The 15,316-nt window shown below is 36.7% G+C and overlaps 1 protein-coding gene across 1 annotated transcript; it reads right to left on the bottom strand.

Annotated features, from left to right (window-relative positions):
- Window positions 1-1,086: 1,086 nt before the first annotated feature.
- LOC131311695 (agamous-like MADS-box protein AGL11) lies at window positions 1,087-11,871 on the bottom strand. Its single transcript, XM_058339241.1, has 9 exons — window positions 11,308-11,871; window positions 10,506-10,705; window positions 4,571-4,652; window positions 3,898-3,959; window positions 3,350-3,449; window positions 3,130-3,171; window positions 2,973-3,014; window positions 2,182-2,369; window positions 1,087-1,282 (listed from the first exon to the last, which is right to left on the bottom strand). The coding sequence occupies exons 1-9, from the start codon at window positions 11,323-11,325 to the stop codon at window positions 1,279-1,281; spliced, it is 738 nt and encodes a 245-aa protein (XP_058195224.1). The 5' UTR covers window positions 11,326-11,871; the 3' UTR covers window positions 1,087-1,278.
- Between the last annotated feature and the right edge of the window lie 3,445 nt (window positions 11,872-15,316).

The following is a 15,316-nucleotide window of genomic DNA, read 5'->3' on the forward strand; positions in this document are numbered from 1 at the left end:
TGTACTATCAACAATAGGATTCAGGTACTTGCCATTTCATTTGGATTTCTCATGCTAATTAAAGATAGTATTAACGAGCTACGGTGATTATTGCTTGCACCTATTAAATTAAAGTAGATGGAAAAAAAATGTAGACATTAAGGACCCACCTACTAGACCAACTCTCCCTTGCCCGACTTATATAGAGCTATAGAATGAGCAATAGCCCTGGTAACAGGTAGCCTAACATTTCATTGCTGGAGTACTACTTATTTAGAAACCTCATAAATATTCTAGCTAGGACTCGCAATTAAGTTCCCAGTTGGTCTCTTTTCCCTTTTCCCCGTACATATTAGGAGTCCACTACAGCTAGCAAAATAGGCATAAATGTCTCAACAAGAGACGGGTTTTCTATCAAGGCACTAAGCTACAAAAATTTTTTTTTTAACGGCAATTTTTTTTTAATAATCTTTAAAATTGTTACAAAGACTAAAGAAACAAGGGTTGACGGCATCATATTCCTAAATATAAGAACAAAATGTTCTTAAATCTAAGAATAATCCTGTGCCCAAAGACCCGAGCCTCAATACTGAGACAAGCCTACACCTATTGGGGTTAAGCCATAACACCTAATAGGCCAAGTCTAGAACCAAAAAAGAAAACCCTACCCTACCAATCAGCCACCAAAATCGCCACCCCTACCCAACCTACTGCTAGCCACCCGGCGCCCGGTAACCACCAGCAACCACCATCGTAGCCACCTGCAGTCACCAGCAATCCCCACCACACCACCGCGCCAAAATCTGAAACCAATTGCATGCGATCACCACGTACGTCCCCAGACCACATCTCAAAACCACGACGCATTTGTAATGAGGCACTTTAGTGAGCCTCGAGAGCTCTTTCTCACTGCACTTTTTGGTGCGGCATAGATTACTTATCAAGGCCAAAAATTTCAAAACGCATTTGAGATGCAATGTTAAGGCATTCCAAATTACGGCATAAAACCACCAACTTTTGAGGTCAAGAGGACTGCCGCAACAAGTACGAGAGAGAGAGAGAGAGAGAGAGAGAGAGAGAGAGAGAGAGAGAGAGAGAGAGAGATCATGTCCTAAGCATGGTTACAGTTTTATATGGTCTGATAAAATCACACATACTAGCACAATAGCGGCTACTAAAGTACAATGTTTCGAGCCCAAACAAGTAGTAGAGTACTGACAATCAAAATGAAATTTCTTTATTCCATGCATTATGTAGGGATACCATCAGGGCAAGCTAGCTCTCATGACCAAATTAATTTTACCTGTATATTCACAAAGGCAAAGTATGTCAATTTTAAAGTAAATCAAAAAATAATTACAGAAACATTTCTATGACGTGGCTTTCTATAATTAGCAAGACATATATGGACTGACACTAACAAGTAGCAAAATAAATCCCAACTCTTTGAGGGTCTTAGAAAAATACTCCACCTTAGTTTTACTGGTAATTCCAAGATAATTTGTGGGCATAAACCTTTTGATCTTGTGAGCATGCAACATGATCAAATCTTTTGGCCGAGCAAGAACCAAAAAACAAAAAACAAGATCAAATCTTTTGACCATGAACAATGACGGGTAATGATTAATAAAATCCTTTTAATCGTTGGGGTGCCAAACTATTTGAGATGTCAGTTTTTTTTGGATGCGATCGATGCCATCTTTCTTTGGATTCTTTTAATCGTTGTAACTTGTTGCAATGATTAATAAAATCCTTTCTTTTGCAGATAAAAAAAGAAAAGAACGATGACTAGTAATGGGTAAGTAGGTAATTAACTAATTTTTTTGAAAGGCAAAAAAATTTATTAATCTTTGAAAACCGATTACAAAGATTAAACGGATCCCAAGTAGCATCAAGCCGAAGAAAGAGAAAAACCCACAAGGAAAAATAACAAGCTCCAGCAATCATATGCCAAGAGGGACCCAAAGGGAAAGAAAACCAAAATTAAAGTTAGCAACAAGCCAATAATGGCAGAGCAACGCCAATCTCAAATAGACACCTGACGCCTAAGACCCAAAAACAACACCCTAAAAAGATACATCCAAAGATTCCAAAAAGAAAATACCCCACCCAAAATCCAACAAATCAAACATGCATATATCATGTTGTAATGGTGTTGTAATTAACTAATTTAATGCGTATATCATGCATAAATAAATTTACCCAAGATGGAGAGAGTGCTTCTTGTCTGTAGGGAGCTGTGGTGGGTAAGCAGTATGATCTGGTCCAGTACCATCCTCCATTATGTTGAGTTGAAGCGCATGGGCATTGCGAGCAAGGTATGCCTGAATTGCATTGTATTCTTGCCCTGAGACCATGCTTAGTTCCTGCAGCCTCTCATTTTCTGCAATCTGGAATTATCTTCTTAATTGTTATTACAGTACTTTGGAAAATTATTTTTTGCTCCTGGAGTGCCCTTCTCCACCATGCATTTGTGTGGGCTCCGCAACCACATGTGTGGCAGCTTCTACACAAAATGTGTGGGGAAAACCCTTGGAGCACTGAATAATCAACTCCAAATTTTGAAAAAACATGCACCCTTTCGAATACCTAGATCATTGTATTAGCAATGGTGGAATAATTACGTGTGAGATAATCTTCTAATTTCAGAAACTAACAGGAATCCATTTAATCCTATACATGTATTACTTCACAAACATGATAAGCTCTTATTTTCAATTGGAAAAGTCTATTAACACAACATCGATCACATACAACAATACGTACGCACAACATGTTAATCTGTATCGTTTTATTGGTTACTGTAAAATAGCATTTCAGTCAATAGCTAATAAAACAGATCACAAACGAGCATGTTGTGCAAGATACTATTATTGAGGTAGAAGCAAACCTCTTCAATTAATTAAATTTTCTTGCGTTTACTTGTTAGTATTCAAGAAGATAAATCTGATTTGTATTTGTTCACTCGTTACTGTCCAGTGCAAAATACGTACCTTGGCTCGAAGGAGTGCATTTTCGTGTTCAAGCTCCATTTCCTATTGCCAATTGTTTGAAAAGCGCATGCAATTCATTAGTATCATACCAAGTCAAAAGTCAAAGAAAAAGGATTAGAAGGTGAAAACATCTACATGAACTCAAGACATTACGTACCCTTTTCTGCAAATTTTCAGTTTCTGCGAGTATCATTTCATGCTGTCCAAATAGAAATGAGAGAAATAAGGCAGCATCGATCGGTTTAATGAATTTCAACACTTCTGAATTTTTTTTCTTAAGGCATGTATCACATGCAAAATTAAAAGAAGGGTCATATGCTAAAATGCCAACATACTAATATATCTTAGCGTTTTGTTTAAAAGTTTTTATTTATTACCTTTTTAGACCTGATTCTTGTGATTCCTCGTTCAAGTCGATTCTCCAACTGCTTTAACTCCTTCATGTTCAAGGACCCCAAGCCTTCACCCATGATGTTCCTGTCGACGAGAAATATTTGAAAACGTAATCGAATAGAAACACTTCACATCTTTAGACAATGTCTAATCATCCACCAAATTTTCTCACCAATTATGTTCGATGGAATAAGGACTAAAAAATGGGCTCCATGGTTGAACCATTTTATCGAATTAGTATCAAAATGCACACAATTTTAGATCTCAAATCAAGCGAGGGAAAAAAAAAATTCTAGCAAAATTGGTAGGACAAACTGGGTGTAAGTTTTTTGTACGTACGCGTTAGGAGAATGCAACATGCATGCATGTGTGTAGTTTTTCCTTGTGATTACTATCACTTGATGGATTGGAAAGACATTTTAACTGAAGAATTTAAGCTTTGGCGTTAGATTTACAGGTTCTACACAAAATTATACGTAAGCTCAATCAACCAGCTAGAGTATGATTGCCAATAGTGGATTCTAAAAAGCACCTGTTGGTATTCTGAAGCATCTGAATTTGTTGGCGCAGCTTCTCTGATTCTTGTTGATAAAACTGCAGTACTCAATTCCATACAAGTAAAATCAAATACCTCAGACGAAGTTGTTAGATCAGCTGGTTGAATACTACTTCGTATAATGAAATTTTAGGTCCGTGTTGGGCATATAATTGTCAAGGGTTTGTGTGCATGCCAACATAATTGGGATCAATGCTTTCTCCTTGTTTGTAATGCCGTTTCTTCACGTGTTCCCTTTAGTCTTTGTATCTTACATTTCAAAGATTAATGAAACTTTTTTCTGCCTTTCAAAATACTTCTTATAGCCGTATAGATTCCTTTTCGGAGTCATAATATAGGGATGATAACAATTTGTATTTTGGTATATATTTGAATGACTGAATTTTTAAAATCTCGTGTGTCGAGGCCAAGTTACGGGCACCTTGAATAATTTTCCAAAGACCAATTCTACCGTTCACTACCGGGAACCCATTAAACCGGAGCAAAACTCCAGGCCAACCCCCTTGGGTTGTATTTGATTTGCTTCATATATATGTGCACGCTCTACATGGTATCGCTGATTAATAAAATCTTTGTAATTTATTTTTAAAGATAATTAATAAAAAAAATTTTGCCGTTAAAAAAAGAAGAGAGAATTAAGTGAGCTTACTCGAGCATTAATCTCCGGAGTGGGGCATGGATTTGAGTTATCTGAATGTGCCTTCTTGTATCTCTCAATTGTTGATTTTATGCTGCATGCAAAAAAAAAAAAAAAAAGTAATGGAGAACTTGCAACAATATTGAAACAAACAATAAGTAATGTTGCCGAGCAAAAAAAACAATAAGTAATGTCTTGTCATTAGCTTTACTACGTTTTTTACTCTTTTTTTAAACTGGATTTGCTTTACTACTTTCATTGAAGGATTTTCATTTCTTCCTTCACCTAATGATCTAGCCACAACCTATTAATCTGATCCAATAAAACAATAGGAATGTAAATATTTCGCAAAAATGAATTCTAAAATGTTATGTAGGTCTTAGTTAGTATATAACTATATATGATCAATGATATTTATGTCTCGTTTCCTGAAAAATAATTCTCTTGTCCATCTTCTTTGGATGAGGAATGGTATGTTGACCATACATTTGAGTACTATGTAATATGTCACAATTGTATTATTATAATGTGCTCCACTCAGGGTCGATTATTCAGTCTCTCTAAAATCAGTCTCCCTCTCTCTCTACTGACTGCAAATAGGGTGTCCATTTGGGGGGGCGGCGCCCGCCGCTAGCCGCTCCCCCCTGCCTCTCTCTCCCTTCTCTTCTCTCATCTCTCATCTCTCTCTGTCCATCTTCCTTCCTTCCCCTTTCCCTTCTGATCTATTCCCGTTCTTTTATTCACAAAATGATTGGCGTTGCAACCGAGTTGGGCGGCGATGGTGGCGGCTGGGCGATGCTGTATTCGATTCTCGGCGTCTGGTTCCTCCAACCGTTTTTGGGAGTCCTTTGGCATCGCTTCACGGCGGTTGGGTCCAGGTTTCTGGCGTTGATGGCGGCTGGTATGGCTTCTCCTCCTCTATCTTCTCTCTCTCCTCTATGTTTTTTCGAACCCCTACCCTAACCTCCGATCCCGCCGTTCGCCTTCTTCGATCTCGGTCGTGATTCTCTTGTTCGGTTCTCCGGTTGGCGGGTTGTTGGACTCGCTGACTTTTGCCTAACGGCAGGGGCTTCTTGAGGGTGTTTTACGTCCGGCGTGGCTCCCGCCTGGGTCTTTGTCGGTGGACCTGGGTTTTGCTTAGCGGCTTGGTTGTTGCTTCCGCGGTTGCAGGGGTTCGTTGGGTTCCGTTTTGCTCCGTCATTGTGTGACCAGTGGTGGTTTAGTGGTGGACGATGGTGGCTGATGGGTGGTGGGTGTTGTACATCCTGATCGGATGGGCGGCGGTGGGCGGTGGTCTGATCTTTTGTGGTTGTGCTTGGGTGCAGGTTGCAACTCTGTCGGGTGGCCAGTGGTGGCTTGGTGGTTGGCGAAGTTGTTGTCCGGCGGTGGGGGCGGGCTGAGATCTAGGGTAGGTTTTGGTTTTCTTTTGGGCTGGGCTGTAATGTTTTATCTGGGCTTTCTGGCTCTTTGGGTGTTTGTTCTTCATTGTATTATCTGGGCATTCGGCCCTTAGGTGTTTGGGCTTCGGCCCATTAGGTGTTTTTCCAACTTTTGGTTGGAATCATCTTTTCTTCTAATAAAATGTTTGCTTCGCCTTTCAAAAAAAATAATGTGCTCCACTCCATGACATATGAGGCACACTCGTCAAATACGTTGTTGACACATCACATGATACTCAAAATATGGTAACAAAATGTGGTCAACAACATATTTTCGGTCATAGTTTTTGGGAAACCAACTGACAAGTTATAATTTGAATCATAGGGATAGGGGGTTTAATTTGAATTATGTCACAAAAAATTCAATAAAGATATATACACAACATTCAACTACAACACCAGCCACAACACCCTCGCATAGGTGTGAAACCCAAGGGTTGGACACTTGGGACTCACATATGGGTCCCACCCCATGTGAGAGAGTGTGAAAGTTGGTGTTGTGGTTGAATTAAGGTTGTGTACATATCATTGTTGCAAAAAATCAGCTTCAGTAGTTTCTCAAAATACTTTAATTACATTCCCGGTTACTCATAATCCACCTGAATTACTTATATCTTCACACTTTGCTGGACTTTTCCTCCTTAATTTAAATGCATAATCAAGGCATGCTGTAGCTAAGTGAAAGTTAAAGCCCATTGCACATTTGACAGTAATTATCTAGCATTGTTTTTGATCACTCGATAGTCGATTCTCTCAGGTCAGGTGTTTTTACTCTTTCCAGTTCCATGATAGAACATGAATGAGGTAGGAAAAGTGGATATTGTTGTCCTTTAGGGAGAGAAAGAGAGAGATCTTCGATCTCTCCTACGTCTGTTCATTTTCGGGTCTCAAAATCTCTAGGCACGGTCTCTAAAAAAATTTCTCCATCTATCTCTCTCCATTTATTATTCTAAAAAATCTCTCTCAAAATCCAAACTGAAAGTGTCTTGGTCAAGAGCAAAAACATGACAAAAGGGTAAACAAGTAGTAGGAAAAGGTATGCAGATTTGGTTTATCTGCTTCCATCGAAGAGAAAAAACAGAGACAAACTATGCGAAAGTTTAATTAAAAGCTAGAAAGGAAACAAGAAGGCCAAAGGGAGCCTGAGATCCGGCAACAATGAAAGAGGAAAGAAAGGTACAGAGCTAATCTAGCTCATGCATGCATAGTGAAACATAAACTTGTCTCTTTTCCTATTTTTTGAAGTTTTCGAAAATAGTATCAAATCTATCAAACTGATTAGAGATTTTCTGAGAGACCATATCTATGTCATAACATCAAAAGGGTGGCCGAAAAGAGTGAAGTCAGAAGATATTTTATTTCCTTCTTTCCCCAAGCAGGCCGAGTAATCCTTTTTGGAAGTGGATTTGGAACCTGGTAAGGAAGGCAAAATAATGTTCCTGATTTTAATTACAAGAACAACAAAAGAGATATGCTAAGTCCTAGTTTCCACTAAATTTTTTTCTCTATAATTTTTTTTTTGGTCAAAAGTTTATAAGTTGTTTTCACTAAAATAGAACATCCAACATATTTCTTCCACTAAACTAAAACACTCAATACATTTTGTACAGCTTTTAATTAGTTTAGTGAAAACATACACCTTGATTACAAATATCTACTAGAAGTTGAGCTTGCCGGAAATGCCACCTAAGGATTTTTAAACTACATGCAGTAGGGCACAACAATCTTTTTATAATACACCACATGGATCCAAGATTAACTTTAGAGCAGTGAAATATTGAGATGAATGTCTTTATATATACGTATTGTAGCATTTTTTTTGACAATCACATTCAAGTCTACTTGCGCACGCACACTGATTAATTCTGAAAACATGAAGTTAACGACCATGTAAACTCTTCAATAGCCCCAACGTTTGAAATACCTCCTTATTGTCCTAAATTCTCTCAATTCATCTATACAAGAAAGTCTCATAAACAAACGAGAAACACTATCTCAAAGGCTGTCGTCCTTAAGGGATCAAAGAATCCCAACAAAAAAAAAAAAAAGAGGTTAAATAGGGTGCATTAAAATTTAAAACGTAAGTAAGAGTTTGCATCTCGAGGGTATTTAACCCATTCAAATCCAAGTTTAGATAACATGAATTGAAAGCTACTTTTTTTAATCTTTCTTGCCGTGGGTGATGGGTTTCAGAAAGTTGAACACATTATTGTCAGAAGTTTATTTGGGTAGCCAAACAGTGAAGATTTAGAAGTAAAATTAATCCATCGAGAATCTTTAATGTCTTGTTCGGTTTGGTTTGGTTTGGTTTTTGAAAAAAAAATTCAACTCAAAAAATACTCATTATCTTTACTTTCAATCATTACTCTCCATTCATTACCCATATCTCCAATTATTATTCTTATTTATCTCTTTCTCTATATCTCTTTCTATTCATTACCCATACTTTCAATTATTACTATATTTCTTTCTCCACTCATAATCCTAAAAAATTTATCAAAAACTCATCCAAACACAGCACAAGTCACTAAAAGTGAGTGTCATCATTCCTTCCCAAGTGTCATCTACCAAAAAAAATAAAAAAATAACTCCCAGCATCCTATTTTGTTCACTTCCTAAGGGAGACCGTGCCATTTAAGACTTCCACAGTAAATTACTTCTCAAAATAATTTTCGAAAGTCTTTGCACCATTAGATCTCAATTACTAGTACTTTTGAAAGGTTTGAAAAAATATTCTCCGAACCACCACAATGGAAAATGTCAAGCACAACTTCCAACAAAACCTAATTATGAGTCAAAAGAAACTCAAAGGGATATCAGATTTCCAAAACATAGAAGCCAGCCTTGGAGCATGCATTTGCCTAAAGACTGGAGTGGAACTCAAGTGAGTCTCAGCTCCAGATCAGATGCAGGAGAGAAGATTCCTCTCTCTCTCTCTCTCTCTCTCGGACAGCAATTTTCACTTTCCCTACCTCATTCATGTTCTATCATGGAACTGCAAAGAGTAAAAACACCTGAGAGAATCGAGTGATCAAAAACCAATGCTAGATAATTGATCTCATGTTCAGTGGGCTTTAAGTTTCGCTTAGCTCAAAGAAGAAACATGACACCAGTCACACCATGCAAACCCAGAGTCAATGCAAAGCTTAAAACGGCAAGCATCAGAATTTTTCTCAGTACTGCTGCTACCAAGTAAAAACTCTAACCTTTTCTAGCTGGGACATATTGTTGGTATGTATATGTATGTATGTGTGTATGTATGTATACACATGCTACAGATACTAATCATTACTGATCTCACAGATACTAATCATGACTTATTAATTTGCTAAGCAAAAGAATTTAATTATTAATCTTTATAAAGGATTACAAAAATTAAAAGGATCAATGGTGCACTAGCAAAAGTCATCCGAGACCTAAAAGAAGACAAGATGCCAACTGGAGCCCAAAAAGAACCACCAAAAACTAAACAAGAAGCAACCAAAGACCCAAACGAGCCTCACACCCAAATCCTAAATCCCCACCAACAGCAGCAAAAATACATAGAAAAAGCCAAAACCAAAACCACAATAATCATGACTTATTGATCTCATAAAGAAGGGCGAATACAAATTTTAAAATATATCCTAAGCGCGGGCTGAATCGTTGATAATAAAAAGTGGAGTACATTCATTAATATTTTTTGCTCGGCAATTCATTAACTATATATTACTTGGAGAGAGACGATTGTATCTATACACGCAACCACCATTTAGTTTTATACATGTAACCAAAAAATGACTAATAACTTGAAATATTAGAAGTTTTTCCCACACATATATAAGAATTTAAGGAACTTATTGAAGAAAAACATGACTACATTTCCAAAATTTTGCCTTGTTCTCTTCTCTTTTCAAAAAGAATTTTTCAAAAAATTCTCCCTAGATTCCTCTTACTTTTAACATTTCTCTCTCTATCTCTCTCCACTTATTATCCCTACTATTTTTCAAAAAACTTTTCAAAAACTAAACCAAACACAGTTTTAAGACTTTAATCTCGTAAATCAATGAAGAAACATGATAACATCGCACATAAGTAAGGACAGACCTAGGAGCGACTAGGACTAACAACCACATGCAAATTTTGGGTTTTCAGGAATATCTCTATTTTTTTAAAGATATAGAGCTAAATAGTTTCGTCACTCTAAAAATATAATTTTTTTCCTCCCAAAATCATTCACCTCGTCAAATTAAGAGACAACATTCCTAGATACAAGGCATTATATATGCATCCTTTCTTCTTCTTTTTTTGAAACGGCAAAAATATTATTCGAAAACTCGAACATTATATATACATCCTATAGAGTAGGATTAGGATTTTCAAGCATGCAAATTATCCGATCAGAATTAAGACCAATATAGTTATAGTTTCTGTATATATGAAAATTAGAAAGCATATAAGGAAAATAAAGTAAGGTAAGGTAAGGTAATGTAAGTTAAATTCAGAAATGTAATTACTGATTAACATACTTGCTGTTGTTAGCGAACTCATAGACGCGGCCGCGGCTGGAGAAGACAATGAGAGCAACTTCAGCCTCACAGAGTACAGACAATTCATAGGCTTTCTTCAACAGCCCATTCCTCCTCTTGCAAAATGTCACCTGCCGATTCGTGTTGTTCTCAATCCTCTTTATCTCTATCTTCCCTCTCCCCATTTCACCACCGTTCCCCTAAATTACCAAGAAACAGCTTAATATGTCAACTTCCACACACATTTTTTTTGTGATCTGCAAATTTTTTTTTATTAGAAACTCGACAAAAAACACATCGAGGAAGAAAAAGAGGGACAAAACACCCGCTAATTTATTCTACCCTAATAAATGCATACACTTACATGTATGTGTATGTATAACATTTCTGTCATGAGAAAAAGGGCAAGAAATGAAGTGGTCAAATTAGCTAAACTTTTTTTTTTAATTTTTTCCTGCAACAAAATTTTATTAAAACTCGACAGGGGAAATTAGCTAAACTTATTCTCTATAAGTTAGAAGATGTCACATTTCTTTTGCAGAAAACTACACCAGGCGAGAGTATGAAACACGGATGGTCTAATAAACGGATTTAATTCAACTAAAGACACTAGATACGTACAGATCTTGAGCAATTTTTTTGTTTTTTTGATAATGAAAAGATAGGAAGAAATACTGCTATATATACGACTATATATGTTGATGAAGTTAAAGAAAGATGGAGATCAACGGCTCAGATGAGATTATAGGGCAAGAAGACTAGCTAGCTGGATCCCCGAGCAAAAATATAGGGGAAGAAATACCTCCATGTCAGATGACATTATTATCAACCAATCGAACAGTGTCCTGAGAGCTAGCTCTTTAGAAATGGCTTCTTCATGAAGAAATTTAAAACAAAAAAAATTTGAAACAAAAATGGAGAGATCTTTACAAGCTGCGGATGGATCTTTCCTGGAAAATTGCGTATCAAAAAGGTGAAAAATAAAAAAGTTACGTCAAAAAACCTAGATCCGAGCAGATTATTTTCCTGGAAAACTGGAAATGGAAGAAAGGGCTTATAAATCTAGAACTAGAGTTGAGATCCGTAATTTTCAAGCGAAGATCAGGAACTTGGAAAAATGAAAAACAAATTAGTGAAAAGGTTTGAAAGGGAGCACGAGGGAGAGTTTAGATGAAAGAGAAATGAAGATCCTTTAAGCTAGCTCGTGGTCTGGCATGAGAAAGCCAAACTAATAAAAAATAGGTTTTCAAATTAAATCAAGCTTTGTTATTTATTGTACAGACAAACAAAAGGAGAAACGTTTCAGAAGATGACATATATACATATATAAATGTATATATATACATGGTTACTCCATTGGAACAACAAGGGTTTTGATTGGAGGAGAGAGAGAGAGAGAGAGAGAGAGAGAGAGAGAGAGAGAGAGAGAGAGATGATCATCGATATCACAGCTCCTCCATACATAAACAGCAAAGATGGAAGCGAGCTACCTGACTTGGGAATCCTGAAAATTTTGCTATATTCCGGTGATGACTTGAAAGCTTTCAGAAACCAAAGCACGACTTCCAATGAAATAAAAAACCCCAATCTTTATAGACCACTCTGAGTTCCGTTTCACAAATACATGCTCCTTTGATTATATGCGTAATGCGTCATTGTCTAGCTTTCTACAATTTAACCACGCCTATCTACTATGTCACAGAGAGAGAGAGAGAGAGAGAGAGAGAGAGAGAGAGAGAGAGAGAGAGAGAGAGAGAGAGAGAGCTTGTCAAGCAAATGGACTTGTTTCCGTATTTGGAATACGTGGGGCTGTGGTTTTAGCTCACTCAAACACCTTTCCAGTGCATCTTCGCTCCATTTTCTGCAACTGTTGTTTTCTCTCTGAACTGACCCATATGCCCTCACCTTCAACCCTCTCTCACTCTAGACTTCTGAGTTGGAGAGAAGATATTTATCTGGCAACGTGAGGGCATAAAAGAGAGAGATGCCAGGAAATCACATTCCTGTTTAGATTAGGGTTTGGTCTTTCCACGTATAGGCAGATAATATGTATGCATATTTTTAAAATAAGTCAACAAATATTAAGAGTACTATATTGGTGAAAATAACATATGTTCACATGTCTTTGGTGAAAATATTGGTTAATTTGAGTTCCATTTAATCCAATACATCCCACCATCACACACCTGGGGACTTGCCTCAGTGGTTCGGGAGGATGTCCAGACCGGCTTTGGGAGTAGTACTCCTCAAGATTTGGCATTCGATTACCCATATGGTGAATATCTTGAAGTAAGTCGGAGTCTTGACTGATGTGACTGCGTTAGCTCATTCAGAAGTTTGAATTGCGCAATCAAGTCCATTTAGTGGCCTGGACCGTACGCGTGAATTGGTTTGTCCATTTAGTACCCACAATGTGTGATTAGTTAATACCATGGAGAGGGTGCCATTGCTAGTAAAGATCAAAAGTAATCATCATCTCTATTCCTAACTAGTACTAAATTAAAATCTTCTGAAGTGAAAAATCCTTTGTAGTATCTCTTTTCCTAACTAGTAATTAAAATCTTCAAAAATGCTAATATTGGGTAAAAGCCTAGTAAAGTTATTTAAGTTACCTGCTAATTAAGCCTATACATGTCAGTGCATGCACTAATTTTAAAGTTCTGTGCCAACAAAAATGAAAATAAAGAAAACAGAGTGACAAAAACATACCAAATTGGTTCATTGCTTACATTCTAGACAAATCCTAGTACACCACATTTTTGTACAGTAAATTGTTTGGAAAAAATCTATGTAATGTATTATCTATCCCAACAATGAAAATGAGACTAAAATTTTTATAACAAAACAGGATCTGTGAAAATGTAACATATAAAAATTCGAGTTCCATGAAAATAATCACAATGTAATTACTTTCCTTATAAGAAGTTGTGGTAATTAAATTATTTTTGTAGCGACCCAATACAGATAAAATATCGAAAAACTAAACAAGATAATCGAGCAAGGTAAATTTCACTTACACCTTTAAAGATTTTGCTTAATTACAGTGACAGATAAGTGATAACCCCATTCACGTATGAAAAATGACTATACATTGTTGTTACGTTTTTCATTTCACCGACACTCAACCAACAACTACAAAACCTCAAGGGGTGTCGATGAAATTTTCCCAAATTTTAGTAGTCACATATACACTACTAAGAATTTAATCTCATATACTAGTGATCGATATGAAGGAAAAAGATTCATGAAACTGATCCCAAGTAATTAGGACATAAGGCTCGGTTTGGTTTGATTTCAAAATTGGTGGAAAAATATTAGTCCTGATAAAAAAATTCCGCCACAATGTATAAATGGAGCATTTTTCTCGTGCATTTTGATTTCATTTACCCTCGGGACTAAAAGGTTATTACTTTTTCCATTTTATGCTTTACCTACTACAATTTTTTTCCTTTGAACAAATTGTGGCCTCTGACTACTGTGGGAACTTGGATCAACTACGTACTGATTCCTTGTCATTATAGTTCAAGAGAGAAACTTATTCACGTCTCAGCCGCGAACAAGTTTTTTACAATAGCAACCAATCCCGACGTTCTAAAAGTGTTCTGGATAGTTTGGATTTTAATGAAATTTTTCCGGAAAAAAGTTTAACTCCTTCCCGAAAAAATTTCATTAACATCCGGACCATCCAGAATACTTTTGGACGGTCACGATTGGCTCTGTAAACAACCATTCACGGCATTAAAAGGATTTTCTCTATAGTTCAAATAGCATGAAAGACCTGCAACCTTTTGATTTTGATTGGATCAAAAGGAAACTTCGTGAAATTTTTAGCAATAACCAAACAAAATTGAACAACTTTTTTCTATATGGCCTTTCAAATTTTGAAAAGGCTGGACATTTTCACATATAACTTGAAACAGGTCATAACACACAAATACTTGAGATTTTTTGGACTTCATCATCAGGAGTTTCTGGCTGTTTGACTGAATAGTATATTGCTCTTTCAATCTAACAGCTCCCTTTGTTCTACCAGGAGGAGAAGATATTCAATGCCCCTGGAACAAGGATGTACACGAATCTCACACTAATATGTGTTTCAAATTTGTGTTCAATCTTGCTCGGGGGCTTTCAATAATTTCCGTAATAAGAGAAGGATTCAATAGTCCACCAATATATGCACTGGACAGATTTCTTGGGGAAGTGGGCTCCATCACAGATTCACAAACATGGCTTTCAAGATAGATAAATTCAATTTTGCAAGGAAAAAAACGTGACAATATTAAGCGATTCAGTTAACTTTTAATGTATAATGTATACATCAACATTTACCAAATGAAGGGATCAAAACCATAAAAAGAGACTTGTGTTGGGACCCACAAACATACGTGGTCACATCAATGCCAAGAGGCTTTTGGTCCAATTGAATTGCATCATGTGGTGCACTTAGGTGCCTAAGAGAAAAGGAGATTAGGAGTTCAATTCTTTTTTTAATATTTTAATTTAACTATTTTAACTATACTATCTTTTTGTCCATAGAAAAAAAAAATGGTCAAATCCTTTATTTGGACCCCAAGGGGTCGATCGAGTGACATGATCGAGAAAACAGAAGCGCTTGCACTCCAAAATATCAAAAGGTCAAATCTCACGAAAGCGTTCGAGATCTTGAAACCACTAAAGGTTTAGCAAGTTGTTAACTTCAGGGGATTAATAGTGGTGCGCATAAGCGGACCAAGCACCCGGTTGGAAAAAAGAAGTAAAAATCGAACAATATGGGCTCAAGAGAATCCCATCCCTTGTACTACTACTAGTAG

The sequence above is a fragment of the Rhododendron vialii genome, chromosome 12a (assembly GCF_030253575.1).
Source record: "Rhododendron vialii isolate Sample 1 chromosome 12a, ASM3025357v1".
NCBI lineage: Eukaryota > Viridiplantae > Streptophyta > Magnoliopsida > Ericales > Ericaceae > Rhododendron > Rhododendron vialii.

What these genes read in the sequence shown, in the direction of transcription:
- LOC131311695 (XM_058339241.1), bottom strand. An exon ending in CAAGAATCAGGTCTAAAAAG is followed by an intron (nt 3,172 to 3,349) that starts GTAATAAATAAA and finishes CTATTTGGACAG; the next exon opens with CATGAAATGATACTCGCAGA. An exon ending in CTGAAAATTTGCAGAAAAGG is followed by an intron (nt 3,015 to 3,129) that starts GTACGTAATGTC and finishes AATTGGCAATAG; the next exon opens with GAAATGGAGCTTGAACACGA.